Source organism: Octopus sinensis, linkage group LG25 (assembly GCF_006345805.1).
Source record: "Octopus sinensis linkage group LG25, ASM634580v1, whole genome shotgun sequence".
In the NCBI taxonomy this organism is placed as follows: Eukaryota; Metazoa; Mollusca; class Cephalopoda; order Octopoda; family Octopodidae; genus Octopus; species Octopus sinensis.
The window spans coordinates 25,787,224-25,809,276 of NC_043021.1; the positions used below are offsets into that span (position 1 = coordinate 25,787,224).

Genomic DNA, 22,053 nt, shown 5'->3' on the forward strand with positions numbered 1-22,053 from the left:
AACATTTCACATCTCTCTATATATTAATATCAATAAACAGGCTTACACATTAACTCACACACACACACACACTTATATAGCAAGGCTTATACACAAAAATATATGCATACATAAAAGCAACGTCACTCGTGTGTGTGTATGTGTATAGTAATAAACATTATACACACACACATACACGCACATTGAAATCTAGGTACTCACACAAATAAAACCAGAAGCATACAGATGTACACGGATATAAACTTGATCAAAATTCCGTACACATGCGGATACACGTGTTTGGGGTATAATGGAATCAGTATTCACACATGTTCCATGATACTTAATATTACTCCGGTTAATATTAAAAGAATGACCTAAAATAAGATTGAGGTAATATATAGACCCAGGAGTGAGCTACTGTTTTAATAGAAGCAAATGGAAATTGAAAATATTCTGATAGGCCCTGATAAATTTTTTGATAGATTCCTGATAGAAGTAGGCTACACTTTAAACATAATCAATTAGAAATTGGGGAAAAGTAAAAACAAAAAACAAAAAATAGCTGATAAAGATAAGTTTATAGATTCCAAAAAATTGACATAAACTATTTACATATGGAGGACAAAATGGAGGTAAAGGGGGGGGGGGGTTACTCTCATTTTGTAATTTGAGTTACAAGCTAGTTGTTTGGCACCCTAATATTTTTCACTCTCCACAGCTAGTATTGTTGTTGTTGTTGTTGTTGTTGTTGTTGTTGTTGTTGTTGTTGTTGTTGTTGTTGTTGTTGTTGTTGTTGTTGTTGTTGTTGTTGTTGTTGTTGTTGCTGCTGCTGCTGCTGCTGCTGCTGTTGTTGTTGTTGTTGTTGTTATTGTTATTAATAATAATAATAATAATAATAATAATAATAATACATTTCGAGTTCAAATTCCACTGAGGTCGACTCTGCCTTTCATCCTTTCTGAGTTGATAAGTTAAGTACCAGTGAAACACTGGGGTTAATGTAATCGATTATCCACCTTCCCCAAATTTCAGGCCTCGTGCCTATAGCAGAAAGGATTGTTATTATTATTATTATTATTATTATTATTATTATTATTATTATTATTATTATTAAACTAGGAAGCTGTGTAATCATTATTATTATTGCCTTTGCACAGCTTCTAATGCTGGAGAAATACTACAATGTCTGCTGTTCACAAACAGTGAACTAAGGTAACACCTCTTATTTTTCAAGCACCTTCCGGAGTATTCGAGCGGTTCCAAGCAGTGCTGTTTTCTGCAAGTGCTCCATCCTTATGGCAGCCCTTATTTGTTCCATGTACTTCTTGAGATTTTTGCTCACTGTTCCCAGGGCTCTGACAATTGCTACTACTGCTACCTTTTTCATCGACCACAACTGCTTAACTTGCTACCTTTTTCATCAACCACAATTATTATTATTATTATTATAGTTGCAAATAAGTGTCACCATCATACATGCATTACCATTCATTTTCAGTTTTCTGTGAAAAAGTGCCTGGCCATATATAAATATTATCTTACGTGGAAACAGGTGAGGTTGCTGATAGAAGGGCATGTGGCTGTAGAAAACCTGCCTCAACAAATTCTGACTCATTCAAACATAGAAAAAAGGACTCTAAAACGACGACGATGACGGTGGTGGTGGTGGTGCAGTTGTCATCCTCACCCTATTGTTACTTAGAGTTTATTATTCAACAAAATATCTGAAAAACTTTTTAAAAGTCTGAACCACATTTTTGAAGCTATGCACCCCACCAAGTAGGGTAATCCAAAGGAATAATAAGGTTAGGCAGAAGTTCACTTGTGAAATGTAAACAAGAGGAAATTGCTTCGAGGTAGATGGCAGATCTACATTGTACAATGATCAGCTGTCAGACAGCTTACAGTTGTGAATTTAAATCCCATCAAGTTTACTCTTGCACAGGTAACATATTTGAATAACCATTGTATGTAAACATTCTTTGTCTTGTTATGGAAATTGTCTTGAATTAAAGTTAATGAGGACAAAATATCAGAAATTAGATTATTGTAATTTCAGGTCTTCTCTCTCTTTGCTCTCTAAATTCAGTGTCAAATACCTTATATACATGAAATTAATTACAGAACAGGTTGATGATAAGCAGTGACCAACTTTTAATTATTTCTTTTACAATACAGTGTGTGTGTGTGTGTGTGTGTGTGTGTGTGTGTGTGATGTAATCTAGTGTATGTTTGTGTATGTATTTTAGACTATTTTAGTATTAGAACAGAGTACAAAATATTCATTTCTACTCTAGGCACAAGGCTCAAAATTTTTCAGGAGAGGGCCAATCGATTAGATTGACCCCAGTACACAACTGGTACTTAATTTATTGACCTTGAAAGGTGAAAGGCAAAGTCGACCTCGGCGGAATTTTAACTCAGAGTGTAAAAACAGACGAAATACCACTAAACATTTCACCCAGCATGCTAACGTTTCTGCCAGCTTGCTGCCTCTCAGAGTACAAAATATTGCGTGTTTGGTTGTCAAAGTCATACAGAGGAAATTACAATACTCTAGAAATGTCTTCAGAAGAGAGAATGACTCTTATTTGGCATGACAGGGACAAATGAAGTTGTTCAAGTCAGAATTTGCTGAAGAGTATGAGGGAATCTTTAGGGGGAACCCTTTTGATACCAACCTGCCAGAGACTACCTCTGTTCCATGATACCTATTTCTTGTTTTAGCATTTTGGTACCAACCCACCTGTTGCTACCCTGGTTCCATGATATAAATTGCCTGTTTTAAAGAAATCTAAATAAAAACCTTCCATCAAAATTCCATGTGAATTTATGTTCCAACAACTGGCTTAATAATATGGCATAATTATTTTAATAAATTTTTTGTTATTTTCAAAATTAAATGAAATAATGGCAGAAAAATGGTAACAATAGCAACAGTATAATATGGGTAAGTGGTAAGAGGTTCTTGAGAGCTACTGTTCAAGCAGTTACTAGAAAGTGGTGTTGATGGGATGAGACAATGTAGTATATATATATATAATTAGATATGGCCAGTTTATGGGATTACCCTGGGTTTCACTTCCATAAAGTGCTTAGCTTTATGGTGTACCATCAAATCCTAAACCTGTTAGCTTATGGCCTTAAGCCAATAGGTTTGAGATCTCAACTTAGAGTGTGCTTCCTTTTCAGACTAATGTTTCACAAACGATATATATACATATATGTATATATATATTTATATATATATATATATATACATATATGTATATATATATATATATATATATATATATATATATATATATATACACACACACACACAGAGGTATGTTGATGCAAACAAGAGAAATAGAACTCAAAATATGATTATATGTACATTTTTATTAATATTTAGCAGAAGTAACAGAAAGACATGGGATGAAGTGATGAGGACTGATCTTGGGATGGTGGGGCTCATGGAGGAAATGACAATGGACTGAGATGTTTGACAATATTAGGTTCTAGAGAAAACCTGCCCATGTCAGCAAAACTGAGTGTTAGAATAGTTGTGTACCACCCATATGTAAAAACAAACTTTTCACACACCCTACCCCGAGAAACTGAACTACATCTCCTCTTCTAAACAGCATCTTTCTCTTCCTCACATTTCCTCTTCATAAACTATGGTCATCTTCCAATCCCCATTCTTGCCCTCACCCCAGGTTTTTGCCAGTCACTGCAATCCCCACTCCCTACTTGCACCTTCTTGGCAATACCTGACTGCACATATTACAACCTTCATAACTCTCTTTTCTTTACACCACCATCACATCCATGCTCTGATCCTTGTGAGTATGCCCAGGCACTTCACCATTTCTCTCTTACTCTCTCTTTCTTCCCTCACTCTTCCTTCTGGCTGGGTAGCCACGTATCTCCTCTACAGCAGCACACCTATTTCTGCCCTCATTCTTGGTCACTCTCTCACTGGGTAACTATGTACCTCCTCTATAGCAAGACCCTTATTTCTTCCTCCTTATTTCTCTGTCACACTCTAACCTTTCATCTGATACTGGATCACCTCCTTCAATTCCTCCTCCGTTATAACAAGACACCGGTTTCTGCCTCTCTGTCTCTTTGTCACCCTCTAACCTTTCATCCTCTGACACGAGTTCCCATCCTCAAATGCCCCTCTCATTATTCCTTTGTCTTGCAAGTTACTTGGTGACCCTACCAGTGCTGGTGCCATGTAAAAAGCATCCAGTCCACGCTGTAAAGTGGTTGGCATTTGGAAGGGTATCCAGCCATAAAAATCTTGCCAAAACTAACCTCACATGTGCTAGTGCCATGTAAAAAGCACTGAGTCCACTCTGCAGAGTGGTTGGTGTTAGGAAGGGCATCCAGCAAAAAAAAAACCCTGCCAAAACAGACACAGTAGCCTAGGGTAGTTTTTCTACTTGGCCAGCTCCTGTGAACCATCCTGCCCATGAATGCATGAAAGATGGACATTAAGTGGTGATGATGACAATGATATATATATGTATTTATAGAAAGGTGAAAAATAAACTTTGATACAAAAGCAGAGAATAAATTGAAAGCTCCATACAAGAATGAGACTATTCAGATAATATTGCTCAAACGTTTTTGTCTTCCTATTGACGTATCATTGAGTGTAGCAACTAAAAATTAACTAAAAATTATGATGCAGCACATTAATGATGTATTTGTTTCTGTTGTCATTGATAACATTTCATCTACCATATTTACTTAAGATATTGAGTGATGGAAGCTTTCAGCTATTGTCGGCTAATTTTATTTTTAATGTAATGCATTGTAGAGGTGGGCTATATAATTACAGGCCTTTAATTGCTTTTAGTATTTCAAGGTTTGTTTATTCTTATCATTATTATCATTAGTATCATTAGTATTAGTATTAGTATTATTACTGTTGTTGTTGTTGTTCATGTTTCAAGACATATCAGTGTTCTGTTACTTATTCAGCTATTTCGTCCTTGGTGCTTGCACTTTCATGTTTTATCTTTTACCTCTTTCAGTAATTGTGCTGTGGCCATGCTGGTACAACAACTTGAAGTCGAATACTTTTAGTCAAACAAATTAACCCCATTACTTATTCTATCAGTCTCTTTTACCAAACAGCTAAGTTACAAGAATGTAGACAAACTTACATCAATTGTCAAATAGTGGTGGGGAAAAACAAACACAGGTGTAAAGACACACACACACATCATCATCATCATTGTTTTAATGTCCACATTCCTATGCTTGCAGGGGTCAGATAGAATTTGTTGAGATAGCTTTTGCACGGCTGAACGCCCTTCCTGTCACCAACCCTCACCTGTTTCCAAGCAAGTAATATTTCCCCTTAGTCAGACATGTTTTTCATGGTATAACGGAAACAAAGAACATCACTTATATGATAGTGATACTTATTTATAAATATCACCTGATGATGAGACAAGGGAACATACACACACACACACACACACACATACACACGCGCACACACACACACACACATACACACGCGCACGCACGCACGCACACACACACACACACACACACACACACACATACAAATAAGAATATATAAAAATATATATTCATCAGTATCAGCACCAAAATTCACTCACAAGGCATTGGTTGGCCCTGATTCATAGAAAATTCTTGCCCAGGTGCCATGCTTTGGGGCTAAATCTAAAACCTCATGCTCACAAAGCGAGCTCCTTAATCACACTGCCATGTCAGAGTCTCTCAATCTGAACTATTGTTGATGTAGATTTGTCTGTTTTATTGTTTGTTGTTGTTGATGTTTAGCCCTGGGTCAATTCTAATCAAGCAAGCCCATAATCAAAGCCTTTCCTACCATTGCTGTCTTCTCTTTTTAAGTGTATCTATCCCTTGCCTTATTTAAGATTATATAGAGACTTGGTTGCTATTTTTAACAGGTCAAGTACTAGTTAGAGGTTTCTCCACTGACTGATGTTTCATTAAGTTGTATTATTATGCTACTAATTGTTAAAGTTCTTTTTAGTTTTAACTTATAAATAAATATTCGTTGTTATGTCTCTCACGTAATTTACTGAAAACATCACCTCTTGCTTTACTCTAAAGACCAAATGTTTCTTTTCAAATTGTCCTGTTAACATGCATCATTGTCAAATATCTGACCTTTTCAAAGCTAGTTTTACACTTCATAACTATCTTGATATGTTGGTCACATCCTGACTATTTGCTGCAGACTAGTCACTGAAATATATGCAAAATACATTACATCTCTCTCTCTCTCACACACACACTAATGAATCTTGAGAGCCGGAAGATAATCAGAAAGGTTATTATACTCCAGTTGTCTGTTTTAACATTCCTTTTAGTATCTATCATCTCATCTTCCTGCACAACATATATAATCATTCACAATATCTTTAAAAATCCACTTATAAATAATTATTTCTTGCGAAACACTTTCAGTTTCAAAAGATAAGTAAAATAAAATGAAAATATCCTCCAATTTTTACATTTAGTTTCATTTCAGATAAAAATCATAATTAGATTTTCAAATTTTTGTTCCATGTTAGAAAAAAATCGTAATTTGTTTTACCCAAATAGGAAAAATCCAAACTCTTTGTTCAGGTTTTTTTTTTTTAATTTTGCTTCAGTTTCATGTTTCAAAACTAATAAGGCAGAGGATGAATCAGAAACACTTTTAAAATGTTAACTAAAATTTTAATTTGAACTAAAATTCAATAAAACTTAAAATTCACATTTGATTCAATGAAAAATTCCAGGTTTTCTACTTTTATTAACTTCTAATTTACCACAAGTTTCTCAAAAACACATGTTTATGAAAATATGAATTAAAAAAAAACTAAAAAGCCTTATAATTTGATCTAAATTCCCTACTAGTTTTGGTTCTTAACCATTTTGAGATTGTTAAAACAAGCAGCTGTAGAATGAGTGCAAAAGTTCATTCAACTACTCATGTAGTTTTAATCTTAAAGCTTTATTATCATCACTGTTTTAATGTCCACTTTCCATGCTTACATGGATGAGACAGAGTTTATTGAGGCAAATGTTCTACAGTGGGATGCTCTTCCTGTTGCCCACCCTCACTTATTTCTAAGTAAAGTAATATTTCCTCAGGGCTACGTATGTTTCCATTGCTTGTATGAAAGTGACAGTCATTTACTTTACAACTAACACATGGTGTCAAGACAAGGAGACATAAACACACAAAAAATCACACTCACACTCATAATATATACATACAAAGATCTATCTATCCATCCATCTATCCACACACACACACACACACACACACACACACAGATATGTGTGTATATATATGTATATATACAATCACACACACACACACACACGATGGGTTTCTTTCCCTTTCTGCTGACCAAATTCACTCAAGGCTTTGATCTGCCTGGTGTTATAATAGAAGACACCTGTCCAAGGTGCCATGCAACAGGACTGAACTCCAAACCAAGCAGTTGAGAAGCAAACCTTTTAACAACCCAACCATTCAGTCGTATCTTTTCAATCATAACCAGTTGGAAGAATTTATCACTCAGCCCAAAAAAAAAACAAAAAAAAAAACATCTGTGATTTTTAACAAATGGAGAGAATAGAACTTAATATTTTCATCTTCGAAATAATTATCAGACGATTTACTGGTGTATCAAGTATATGATGTGATAATATTTCATCACCTTTAAGTTGTGAAAAGAGTACAATTTTAAAAAATTCTCAGCTTCTTGAAAGAGTCCTAAAAATTGTTACCATCTTTTTTTTCTCTTTACAGTAAATTTCAATTCACAAAGAACTTGTTTTCACACATCATTCAATGTATCAATATCTCTGTGATTTACAATTTCATAGCAAGAGGTAGTTGTACAACTCCATTAGCAAACAGTAATAACCAGTTGTTGAGACTTAGGAGTGGTCACCCAAAATAGTGATTGAAGATATACTGACAGGCTTATATAATGTTCAGATAATTACATGCCACTTATGAGCCCCATTTGACTCATATCATCTCCTACACTCCCTGCCTTAGTTCTAATTATTTCAAATTTACAACTGACTCAGGAGCTGACTCACATAATTTCTGAAAATAACTTTTAATCTATTCACTCAGATTCAACTCTAATAACAACACTGATCTTGGGCTGCTAAAATTCATTTCTTCAATTTCCAGGGCCTCACCATAATAGAAACGTTTCAGATGGCTGTTGTGCATGGTTTCGATAAAGACAACTCCTTTATGTGTTTTTTTTTTGTTAGTATTCAAAAGTATTTTCTTTCTTTCTTTCTTGTTAAAGCTAGGGAGTATCACATTCAAGTTTCTATGATATCTGGGTCATCAAGTGGAAGTTTGTTGTTATCAACTGACAGTGTAATTGTGGTTTTGTACTGAGTTTATCCAAGTAAATCTGTTGTCAAATACAATTCTTTATGTCCAGAAGCTTTATTTAACTGAATAGCCAAGCTCCTTGACTTCAAACTGGCAACCTTCTTAAGTAATAGCGATCTTGTATAAGCATGTAAAACACATACTGCATTGCAATAGTATTTGCAGAACTATAATATCATTATTAATTGGAGAGTAAGTAAAAACTGGAGCAGATATTTCAAGAAGGGAAAAGAAACAGGTGAATGAAATATGAACGGATGATACAGGAACTTAAAAACTAAAACAAAAAAGGGGATAGAGGAATTAGATATAATTAGGGCTAGATTAATTAGTTATAATATAATTGATAAATCAGGAGGATTTGTGTATTTACTTTGTTTTCCATTTGAATTACACATTACAAAAACATTCGAATTAGTTTCCATCATCGAATATTGTCAGTGTTGCAGGTTTCCTCCCTGAGTTTCTCTCTCCTAAAGAGATGTGATAACAATAGAGGAGCCTTCCACTCCCAATGGGCCAACTGCATGCCCGGACACCAACCCAGGTATTTCCACATTGCCATGCATACATACATACATCCATATGATGGGCTTCTTCTAGTTTCCATCTACCAAATCCACTCACAAATCTTTGATTGACCTGAGATTATTGTAGAAGACACTTGCCCTAGATGCCACATAGTGAGACTGAACCTGAAACTATGTAGCTGTGTGTGCTCAGTAGAGGAGCCTGGTGGTTTGGGTTAGTACTTGAACATTAACATTATCCTTTAGGGTTGTTAACAAAAAAGAAATAAGTAATTTTATAAAATAATGGTTTCACAATTTGTCACAGGGCCAGTAATTTGGAGAAGAGTGGGTAAGTTGATTACATCAACCACAGTACTTGACTGGTCCTTAATCTATCGACCCAGAAAGGATGAAAGGCAAAGTCAACCATGGCAGAATTTGAGCTCAGAAAGCAAAGACAGACAAAATGGTGCCAAGTGTTTTGTCAGGCAGGCTAATGGTTCTGCCAGCTTGCCATCTTCAATTTTATAAAATAATAATTAAATATAGATTTTCTTTATAATTTTAACACTTTCTCTTTGGTGTTTATTTGATAATTGTTCTTGATACTTATTTTTTTTATAATTGCTGAAAATATAAACACCCGAAATAATTCAACACTATAGACTTCTTTTTGTTTTCGTATTGGCACTTCTCTTTCTGAAATTTGCAATAATTGAAGAAAGACATCTACTGTAGTAAATATTTTGGGATTTAATGGGATTGTCCCTTTCGGTAGGTTTTGGTTCCTATATTATGTAGTATCTGAAAATTGAAACCAAAATTAATTTATTTATGAAAGGAAGCAAAAATTTATAATAAGTTTATGGGAATGCATTGATTTCAAATTATTATTTATGGCCTTTGCCTCAGTCTGCTTGTAGGTCAAGTAGGCTCCACTTTTTATGATTTAGCTATTAATAAGAGAAAGAGCGTCCAGCTGTAAATCAACTGCTCCATCCATATGCCAATTTGGAAAACTACTCCATCAATGCAAATGTGGAATAACTGAACTCCAAGAACCTCTACCCCTCCCATTCCTACCCATCTCATACCTCTCTGACATCCACTATAACACCGCATCACCACAGTCATTATCACTTTCCAGCTCTACCACCCACACACTCACTTCTAAAATGTAAGTAGTCACATGGCTATATGACTAAAGCAAGAAACCTATTCTGTTCTGGCTCTTTTCCCTCATATTTTGTCCCTGTCTCTCATGTCTCCAGTTATGTAAACCTTTTGAGAAAGCATCTTACATTCAGAGACTTGTGAGCAACCATTTGTTCTCCTTCACCACATGTTCTACATACAGCCATGTTATCTTTCATATCTGTAGTCTCTGTGATTTATCTCATTTTGACAGGAAATACAGAGAATTTGGAATTACTATAACAAAGTTGATATTATACCAACAAGAGACTAGAAACAATGGCAAAAATATTTGAAGGTTGGTTGAAGATATTGGGTATTGAGGTGAATTTCATAACTACAGAAAATTTGTTTGCTTGGCACAGCAAGAACCATTAAGAAAAATACTATGTACATAAGTTTGTGGGATGTAGCTCAATATTTAGCTATCCCATTCCAACTGGACAACAACGAAATGCTTAGTGAAAAATTAAAAAACATAAAGGATAATAATATTTATAATTTGGTGGTCCTCGATGTGTTCAGCAGTGTGGATGATACCTTCAGATCAGTGGCCATTTATACTCTGATTGGGGTAGAGCAGTAGAACAGCCAGTCATCTTCAGTAGTTTAGAAGCATTATGAATCCTACTAATTAGTGTTAATAGGCTATTGGAAGGGCATCTTGGACACACACTCTGATTATGTAAGAGTAACTGATAATATTAAATACAGTTTCATTCAAGTGTAATAATTGAATTAGTCTATCAGACTCCCTATGTCTAAATTTTTAACAGATTATTACTGGTCCTTACAGAATGATTTTTACTTTGCTAACTTTATACTTTTTGTCTTATAAGTGCTGCCATTTGTATAACTTAGTCCCTATTTTTTATTTTTTATATTTATTTGTCTTTTGTTTAGTGCTGTAATTTTCTGTATATATGAAAAGGTGTTCAAATTAAGATTAAACTCTCACACCATTGTTTTACACAAACTTCTAAGCTCATCCTTTAAACCGGTGATTCTCAACCAGCAGTTCTGGGCCATGGATCACTTCATACTGAGCCAACGAGAAAGAAGAAGCTTTAAATTTTATCTTTATTTTATTGGTTATCATAGTCTGCAGGAAGTTTTTGCATTTTATATGTATTACATATATAATAATTAAATTATATATTATTGTGTTTTGTTATGCATGTGATCCCCGCACCCCTGCTGCAAGTCCCTAGAGAAATTGTCTCACATAAAACTAGTCTGTGATGCAAAAAAGGCTGAGGACCAGTGCTTTGGATCATGGTTTCACAGGACATTTCTACCCACTGGGCTGTAAACCCAAGCAAGAGCAATTTTGTATCAATTTAGGTTAGATTTAAAGCTAACGTTTGCAACTAGGGAAAATCTTTCATAACTATTAGTTCACATTTGTCTCAGAATATATATTTCCACACTGATAAAAGTATTTGGGGTTGCCTAAAGTAATTTGTGTTGTTTCATTTTGAAAGTAACTACCATATTTAAATTCCTTTTCAGTCATGGAATCCATATTTAACCAAACTTAGTATTAGGAATATCACCAATTACTCGTTTACTGAAACACAAAATTTGTTTTCTGTGAGTTCTACTCTGGTTCTCTCAGCAATTTCAACGCATGATGTCACAGGATTTCTACTTTCATATCGAAATATTTCTTCTGCAGTTCATAACTTTGGTGTTTCCTCTTCAATTAGATTTTTTTTTCAGTGTTCTATGATTCCAGTTTCTTTGTAAACCTTATCAAGTTGTGAGATATTTATTTGGTTAATACACACACACACACACACACACACACACAAGGATGACACAAATTCATGAAGCATTCCATATTTCACTGATGGTGCTCCAGCATGGCCACAGCCTTTGGGCTGAAATGCATTAAAAGAATAAAAGAATATCCCAAGTAGGTTAAACTCTAATGAGACATATGTGGTGTGAACTGCTGCTACCCAACATTGTTCTGATGTTATGTAATATAAGTTTGTGAGTTCATTTCAAATGTTTTTTTTTTCCAATAACTTAGCCATAGCTGGATGCTGAAATTGATGACCCTTTTATCAAAGCCCCTATGACCAATGGGAAGAAGAAGGAGTAAATTTATCCTCAAACTTCTGTCCTAGTCTGGATGCTTATAACAGACCAGCCTTCACTAAAGTTACAAAGGCAACAGATTAACTCTACTTTCTAAGAACAGGATTGGTGCTTCCAATAGATTTTCATACGGCTTCCAACTGCCAAATTTCAGTTACAGGGTTTTTTAGTCATTTGAAAATATAATAGGGGACATTTGTCCAATATGGCATACTGAGATCAAACCCAAAGTCAATGGTTATAAGTTACTTTCCTTTAAAAGACAGCCATGCCTCTACACACCTGGACTTTGCTTTATTTGTTTATGTATTCCAGTCCAAAAGGTATGGCCATGCTGGGGCACACAGTATTTATTATTGGAAATATAGTACCTGATAATGGATGATTAGGAATTTGTTCAAAGCAAATCAGAAAAAAAAAAAAGAATTTGGAAAGTCATTTCATCAGTGAAATACTACCATTATCTCTTATCCTTTCTACATCTATTAAAGATCTACTGACCTCATTCTGGTCATTTGTTGTCATGCTGCAGTCTTCTTATCTGCCAAAAATAAATAAAAATTAAAACAAATAAAACTTTTTAAAAATCATTGGTCAATGCTCACCAAGAACTTAGTTGCAGAACCCTAAATCGATATAACCAGCATTTGAAAGTGTAACACCTTTGGGTAATAGTGTTGATGTTGGTGGTGGTAGTAAGATTGATATTGTTATTACTACAGTACTTGGGATAACTCCAGTCAGCTCTTCTTAAGAGGACCCATGGTATTTGACCATTTGACCATCTTATGGCCACCTCATTGCTAATGTAGAGCTCACTGCTTAAAGATGTTGCTCCTGAAACATGATCCTAGTATAGAGGCAGGGACAAATTTTCCGATGGAGATTTGGTTACTATTTTGAGCATGTCAAGCAACTATATAGAATCTCCTTCATTGGCTGTGGCTGGTGGTGATGGTGATGGTGATTGGGAGTGGGATGATTATGATGATGAAGTTGATGGTGGAGATGGTGGTGATGAGGGTGGTGGTGTTAGTGAGGGAGGTAATTTTTAATTGTCAAATAGACAAAAATTCCAAAGTCAAATAATACGCAACCTCACAGTACAGTCATGTAAGCACAAGTAACAGTGCATTCTGGGTAGCTGAGGATTGTGGGTGGTCTCTGGAGAACATTTTTACAGCCAACTCATGTTATTACACATCAATCTGTGATAGTGTAACATGGTTCACAATCAAATATACTGTGTCATCTAGAATCAGTGATGAATGAATCAGTGATAAACGAGACCACATATATTTGTTTTATTAATCCCAGAAAGATGACAGGTAAAATCAATGCAGATGAAATTTGAACTGAAATATTTAAACAGATTTAACTAAATAATCACAAAACATTTTGTCAAGCACTTCCCAAAATCTTCCATCTTATATAACTATCACAAGATTATATAGCTTTAACATGAATACCTACCTTTAGCACAGCATCTGTAGAGTTTAGCCAGTTTAGCCAGTTTTGAAACTGGCTTGGATTTCTTCTCTGATGGTTTAGAAGGGGCTATATTTGCAAGCTTGTCAAAGGTAGTGCCGTTTTTTTTGCTACTTAATAAAATGACTGGTCGATATTCTTCCAGTTGATTATCCTTTGGTGAGGTCAGTTCAAAATGACCAATGTATTCTACTGCCATGTTTTCTATAAGTATACAAGGTACCCTTGGAATATTGCAGTTTATTAATTCCTTTTGATCTGGCCTCCGACGGGCAAAAGGCTCATCTAACACTGGTCCAATTTCAAGGCTTAAAGGTTGTGCAAGTGGGAGGTGTAGCATAATCTCCTCCTGTGCACTCAAAAGTCTACTTCTTGGTTCACTTTGTTGATAAAAATATCTTTTCTTCGTGACCCCACTTTTCCCTTCACCTGTTGATATCAGCTTCCTTTCATTTAACACAAACTCTCCGGGTTTTGCGAATGCTATGTTATAACTTATTTCTTCTTTGGGGGCAAGACTTCTGCTATCAGAAGGATTTTGTTGGGAGAATTTATTTCTGGTAATTATTTCTTCCTTTAGTTCATCACATTCCGATATATTTCTGAACTGTTGAGTACAAATATATGTAACTGTCTGATCTGGTTGTATTTCTCTGTCTAATGGCCTATTCTGTTGATAATAAATCCCCTTTCTTTCTTCATTTATTTCATCAGTTTTTGTTCCATTCTGATACATGACATCAAGTGATATCTCAGATTCATATATGTCGTCCATATTGCTATCAAATAGAAAAAAACACAATAATGAATATTGTAGAAGAAAAATTCTACTTGGTAATCCCAAAATTTGAATTTGTTTGCATTAAGCAATAGATATGAACGCCACTTTAAACGAAGCCAGATTTTATTTATGATGTCATAATGTAAGTTTTGAAAAATTCTTTTTATCATTTCCACAATGCAGAGAATCATCACATTAGTTGCCATTTATTCTACTTTATAAAATAGTTCTCTGCATTTGTCCGCTTTACAAATAATAAAAATATTCCTACAGCACCAGTCACCTTGTTGTTGACAAATTTTATTTTCACTTCGGCTATTCATTTGTATCTTCTTCATATTCATCAACTCCTTTATTAGTATTATTCTTCCATTATCTCAGATCATGATATTGGCAGTAATCACACATGCATTAGCTAAGGCGGCAATCCAATAGAACTTCTAAAAGAGAATAGTGCATTGGTAACAATAAATGCACAATGTATTTGTTTATTAGTTTAAGGTGCATTTTTCCATGCTATCATGGGTTAGAGGAGTAATTATTATGAGGTAACATATTATAGCTAAGATGCTCTTCTTGTCAACAGGGCTTTCTGTTTTCTCAAGAAAGGGGTTATTTTTATTGCAGAGGTTTTTCAAAAGCACAGGGACTGGCTGTAATATCAGCAAGGTATGTCAGTGTCACCAATTGGTGAGAAGTGTGGAATATTCACACAAATTATTCACACATGAATGTATGTATCTGTGTGTCTAGTGTATATATATATGTATGTATGTATGTATGTATGTATGTATGTATGTATGTATGTATGTATGTATGTATGTATGTATATAAGACATAGATACATACATACATGCATACATGCATACATAGATACATACATACATACATACATACATACATACATACATACATACATACATACATACATACATACTTACATACAGGGTGCGATGGGTAAATTGTCCCCATTTTATATTTTTAATTTCACGCATGTGTATTGTTTGCTTTTCATTTTGTCAACTACACAGTATAGTAGGGTCAGTTGAGCACCGTCTGTGAGAAAAACAGCACCATGACACAATTCACTCTGCCAGAAATTTGGAAACAACATACTGTACTGCTTGGCATTCATGTTGGAAGCTGCAATATGAACATCTCAGAGTGTTGGGTGTCAATCTAAGTCCCCAAAATATGTACTGACAGTGATAAAAATCAGACATCCAGTCAAATCATGATGTTTAAAGTGATCACTAGTGATGGTGACATTATGCCTCCATTCATCTCTCCACATGGCCTCAGACTCAACATGGGGGCCTACATCAAATGCCTGGAGGAGGTAGTGCTGCCCTGGGTCAAAGAGTGGCTGCTGGAAGACCCTATATCTAGCAACAGATATACCATGCCACACAAGCAGGAGAACCCAGTCATGGCTGTCAGACAATTTCTGCAACTACATCACCCCTAACATCTGGCCACCTAACTCCCCAGACTGCAACCCCCTTGATTATTATGTGTGAGGTGCAGTTGAGCAAGAGCCCAACAAAACTCCTTGTAACACCAACGATGAACTGAAGGCAAGGATTATGGCAGCATTCACCAACTTAAGGAGGCCGTGATTGAAGCCAATGGTGATTTTATTGAATAGATTTACTCTTTAATATTTCAAGATATTTTTATGTAATTTTGGTAAATATATCTGTTAAAATGAGATGAAAGTATTATTTTCATTTTTGCATAATTTATATGACAGTTCATTCACAACACCTTGTATGTATACACACACACACACATACACACACATACATATGTATATATAGGTTTATGCATATTTGTGTTGGTATATGTGTATTTGTATATATTTGTATGTATGACTGTAAGTGTGCATCCAACCCATGCCGCCTTGGAAAAGGAAACATTAAATGATGATGATGATGATGTATCTTTGTAAATATGTATGCATTGATAATTTTTTTCTACGTCTACTTAAGTTTCACTTATGTTTCAGTGTTTGCATTATTCTGCCAAAATTAATCCTTTTTTATCCACATTGTTTTGAACTAATCATGCATTATCTTGTAGCTATGAGATTTTGATGAGGTAGCTGTTAATTTTTAAAACAATATTGTAGGGTTGGTGTGAGAGACCAGATCTGGCCCGTTTGAACATAAAACAGGCAGAATACTTTTAGAGTACATGTTTATCTTGTAAAAATTTTATTCACCCACACATATAATGGACCAGCTTCCACACTGTCTGTCTGCCAAAGTTAGTCACAAGGCATTGGTCAGCTCAGGATTATCGCAGGGACACTTGCTGCAGGTGTAGCACAGTGGGACTAAAGATAAAGTGGATTTCTTGATCATACAGTCTTTCCAGTCTTGCCTGTGCCTATCCACTGGATTTTGAAAAAAAAAAGAAAATAGTGCTAGGTTCCTACTAAATTAAACACAGATATCCAAGTAAATAGAATATGCTGATACAGTGATGAGTGGTAAGCATACAAGAATAAGTTATCTCTTGATATTTACAATTATACACGAGATAAATGGTATGAGTCTGTTTACTTGGCCCGTTGTTGTTTACTGCTTGGAACTGGTGCTTTTAATTTACAGTGTTTTAGAACACCATATTAGAAAATCTCCATCATCAGCAGTAACTGGACATGTTTTTATGGAAGTTGTCAAGTAAATCACAACCCTAACGTATCACATAACTCTTTCACTGGATATTTACTTCTGTTAGCTCTTGGGTTTTTCAATGAAGCTGATATGGGCAACCTTTTTTGAGAAGCAGGCTGCATGAGACTTGGCTTGTCATCAGATGAGCTACACTACTAAAAATATTCAACGTAATTTTTTAAGTGTGCCATTCAGAAAATCCTGCAGGTCACATGCACCCCATGGGCCTCAGTTTGCTCATGACTGCTATAAAGCTTGAGAGTGATTTTTACAAAGTTTCTCTCATTCACATTGGGAATTTCTTTCATATCATGTCTCCCACCAGTCATATACCTTCATATTATTTAAAATTTTTAGTAATTACTATCCCATATGTACCTTCATATCTGTGATAGGGCAGTGTTCAGGTTTATCTGTGAATAATATGATCAACATATAATATCTGATACACAGATAAAGGTAATGAACTGTAGAAATCATGACATCTTGCATTAAATAAATGAGTACATGAACCACTAATGTGTCATCAACATTAGTGATGGAGAAAAGAAGCCGGTGGATGTCTGCCAATATTGATTAAGGAAAATAGTATCTGTTGTTTGCATTCCATACAATATTATCTACAGTCTATTGACATTTGATAAAGTAATATTTGTAGTTTATTGATGTTCAATAAAATAGTATCTATGATTTATTGATATTTAATAAAATTGAGCATTATAAACTATTGCTGTTCAGTAAAATATATCTGTGATCTATTGATGTTCAAATAATATTTGTGATCTATTGTTGTTCAATAAAATAGTACCCATATCCTATTGGTGTTCAATAAAATAGTATCTGTGATCTATAGATGTTCAATAGAATATATTGCCTATTGATGTTCAGTATGATAGTATTTGTAGTGTTCAATAATATAGTATCTGTAATCTATTGATGTTCATTAAAGTAGCATGTGTAGCGTATCGATGTTGAAAGAGTATTTCTGGTCTGTTAATGTTCAATAAAATAATACCAGTCGTCTCTTGGTGTTCCCTAGAATAGTATCTACCATCTATTGATCTTTTATCTTTTGCTTGTTTCAGTCTTCAGACTGCAACCATGCTGGGGCACCACCTTGAACAGTTTAGTCTAACAAATTGACCTCAGAACTTTTTTTTTTGAAGCCTGGTACTTATTCTATTGGCCCCTTTTCATTAGACTGCTAAGTTACAGAGGCATAAACAAACCAACACCAGTTGTCAAGCAATGGTGCACGACAAAGACAAGCCACACACACACACACACACACGCACATGATAGGATTCCTTCAGGTTCCATCTACCAAATCCACAAATTGTGGTCAGCCCATGCCTATGTAGAAGACTCTTGCCTAAGATGCTGTACAGTGGGACTGAACCCACAACCATGTGGTTTGGAAGTAGAATTCTTACCACACAACCACATCTGAACCTATAAAATAGTCTCTCTCATATATTGATGCTTAGTAAGATAATATCTATAGTCTATGGTGTTCAATAAAATAATATCTGTCATATACTGGTATTGATTCCATTAACTCTAAATGGTTGGCATCCATTCAAGTATTAAGATAGCTATTAACTAAGATGTATAAAGGAATTATTTCTTTGTGATTCTTTCTTTGTAATGGTAATTCTGTTAAATCTATTTTACATATTTGATGATGTTTCATTTCTATTTATATAATTTATATTGCATTGTTATTATTGTTGTTGTTGGCTAGCATCAGGTCAGTCCTTGCCCAGTAGGCCTAGGGTTAAAAGTATTCCATTGTTGCCCAATCATTTCATTTCATCTATAATGTGATGAGGTTAACATTATTCAACATGTCTTATCCTCTTTCAAGACCTTAGAGTGTGTTACGAGAGGGAATAGTCTTCTATTTCTAGTAGGAAGAGTGATGACTGAGACATTTCCTTGTATGTCTGATGGTGGTGGTGATGGTGGTAATGGTAACAGCAGAAGTGGTGGCGGTGGTGGCAGTGGCAGTGACGGCAGCTGTTGTTGTTGTTGTTTCTCTGAGAACAGTAACGGTGTGTGTAATTAGCTAATTACTACCAGGAAGGAATTATATTGTCCCTCACACCCACTTCAATATAAACCCTACTATTTATTGCTTACTTACCATCTGTTTCTTGTTCCAAAATGAAGGAAAACTGAAGGGTAAAACAGAAAATAATAAATCAAGATTTATTTTTTATATATCTTTAGATTGTTTCAGCTTCAAAACTGCAGTCAGACCATTATATTGATATTGTTAAAAAAACTTCATGTATGCATGAAAAATAATCTCAATGGATGTCTGAGCTTAAAGGGGTCACACAAATCAGTCAATGATTTATTGAATAAAGCCATACATTCATAGGCACAGCCGTAGCTGTGTGGTTAAGTTTGCTTCCCAACCATGTGGTTTGGGGTTCAGTTCTACTGTGCAGCACCTTGGGCAGGTGTCTTCTACTATAGCCCTGGGATGACAAAAATCTTTGTGAATGGATTTGAAAGATGGAAACTAAAAGAAGCCTCCTGTCATGGTGGTGGTGGTGGCGTCGGCGGTGGCTGTTGTTGTTGTTGTTGTGCACATGCATGCATTTGCACCCTTGCCTTGACCATGTGTGGTGATTGTAAACAAGCACCATCGTTGTACAAGTGATGTTCTTTGTATCCAGCCTGGCCATGGGAGGAAAATATTACCTTGCTTGGAAAGAGATGAGGGTTGAAGACAGAAAAGGCATTCAGTCATAGAAAATCTGCCTCAACAAATTCCCTCTGACTCTTGCAAACATGGAAAAATAAATGATAAAATGGGGGCCGGGGTGGCAGCAGATTTTTCAGGGATGATACATAATCAATTGAATTGACTCTAGCACATGTCCAGTATGAAATTAAAAATTGATTCCAGACTAGTTAGATCTCAGAATGTCCAGGGATAAAACAACTTCCTCTCATTACCCTGTTTTCTCCAAGCTCCAGATGAAACACCCATTAATTTTAAAATGCTTTCACTACCTACAGATGTGAACTAAATCGCCACCTGATGAGTATTTCCAGTTATATGAACTGTGTGAGATTATGTACCTTCACCATGACTCTACAGCACAACAACAGGGAGGAAATATCAATCACTAATTGTTTCATCAGATAGGTTTACCTCCTACTGATTTTGTCACCTGCCATACCACACCAAGATTATTAATTCTCTTAGGGAAGCCATAAGCATCAGATCACATCATTTCATTTCTCTCTTTCCCACCAAATACCTCTCACCTTGTGCATCTCAATATATCAATATACCAAGTGTTTGATTCAGCAAAGCAGTTATGTAACGCACATAGTCTTATCTCCTCCACCTCCAAGGAATCTATGACCTTATGTTACAAAAATCAATATCAAAATGTCATGATTACCAATTAAACACTTTCCACTTCACTTCCATCATTATCAACATTGAGTAAGGCATGAACATTATTCAATCTTCTTTCCCCTTCTCTTATAAGCCTGAAACGTTTTTTCTAAATGGGATCAATACATAACTTATTCTTTTTTTCTTCAAATTTCTCATTTTTATATGCTATAAACACCTGTTTTTGTGAGTACCTCTGTTCTCTACCTTTCCCTTGAGCAATGTAGATCTAATGTAAGACTTTCAGTGACTTGTGCTATGGCAATCCTCTTGTATGAAAAACTATGTTCTCAACTTTACAGAATCTAGTTGATTCTGTTCTATTCTGGTAACTGCATAATGGTAATAATTTTCATAAATTATGAATGCTTAAGTGAATGGTTATACATAGAATATGTAATATTTTTAGAGTCACCATTTACTTTGTAACCCATGAATATTTCCTTTTTTTTTACTTCTTACTTACACTAAACTTTGCAAACAAGCATTTCCATCTTGTCATATACAAAAATATGTTAATGAAATGCTAGTCTTTATTACTTAATTAATGCTATGAGCTACAGCTGTTATTAACCTTCAGTATTTCATTTAGTGCTAACATGCAATTCCTTACCCTGAATGCTTAATATTCAGACTTTTGAGAAATGCATACCCAAATGGTTAGGTAACTGGATTCTTCAATTATCAGGCCACAGGTTTCATTCCCAGTCCAGGAGGCAGGTTATGTCTTAAGGCAAAATTTTTCATTTCATGGTGCTCCAATCCACACAGCTATGAGAAATAAGAGTTAAGACCAACAAAGTTCCTGATCAACATAAAGTCAGCATGGCAGCATCAATGAGTTGGTGATACATTGTTCCAAAATCTTCAGTTATTTGTCCAACAGTGGACAACCATTTGCTGAGTTATTTTATTTTCTAATTCAAGCTTCTAAACCTTTCAGTTCTTTACAACTATCCTTTAATTTTAGATATAAATAATTTGTTTCAGTTTATCTTCTTCGATTTCATTTAACTTCTCACACTCAACATTTTTAACTAAAATCTAATTTAGTTCAACCCAGCACTGTCCAAAAGATCATTTTTTCTTTGCTTCTTGTTCTTATTTGTCTTCCACATTTGCAGTAAGTTTGTGCATCTCTCCACACACTAATACCACCTTTTAACTTATTTGAAATATTATAAATTCAATTTTAAAAATTTAACCACATAAATTTTTTGCCCGCTCGTGGCCGTTTGCCAGCTCTGTCTGGCAACCGTGTCGGTGGCACGTAAAAGCACCATCCGTTCGCGTCCGTTGCCAGCCTCGGCTGGGCCCCGTGCCGGTGACACGTAAAAGCACTGTCCGTTCGTGGCCGGTTGCCAGCTCTGTCTGGACCCGTGTCGGTGGCACGTAAAAGCACCAACTGTTCGTGTCCGTTGCCAGCATCGCCTGGCCCCGTGCCGGTGACATGTAAAAGCACCATCCGT

The 22,053-nt window shown here is 35.3% G+C and overlaps 2 protein-coding genes across 6 annotated transcripts in view; one reads left to right on the forward strand and one right to left on the reverse strand.

Moving 5' to 3' along the window:
* The window catches only part of LOC115224200 (probable serine/threonine-protein kinase nek3), a 143,232-nt gene that overhangs the window by 52,490 nt on the left and 68,689 nt on the right, over positions 1-22,053 (forward strand). The window lies entirely within an intron of this gene.
* On the reverse strand, positions 9,526-14,598 carry LOC118767891. 2 transcript variants are annotated; one of them, XR_005003800.1, is made up of 3 exons: positions 13,687-14,598; positions 12,585-12,754; positions 9,526-9,717 (listed from the first exon to the last, which is right to left on the reverse strand). XR_005003800.1 is itself a non-coding variant. In XM_036513267.1 (3 exons), the coding sequence occupies exons 1-2, from the start codon at positions 14,474-14,476 to the stop codon at positions 12,735-12,737; spliced, it is 810 nt and encodes a 269-aa protein (XP_036369160.1). In that variant the 5' UTR covers positions 14,477-14,596; the 3' UTR covers positions 9,526-9,717; positions 12,715-12,734. The 2 variants fall into 2 exon arrangements, 1 of the variants encoding a protein (XP_036369160.1); XM_036513267.1 differs by having other exon boundaries at positions 12,715-12,754; positions 13,687-14,596.

Coding starts and splice junctions, on each gene's coding strand:
- LOC118767891 (XM_036513267.1), bottom strand. CDS start 14,476: ATGGACGACATATATGAATCTGAGATATCACTTGATGTCATGTATCAG. Junction 12,755..13,686: donor CTACAGATGCTGTGCTAAAG/GTAGGTATTCAT, acceptor TATTTTTGGCAG/ATAAGAAGACTGCAGCATGA.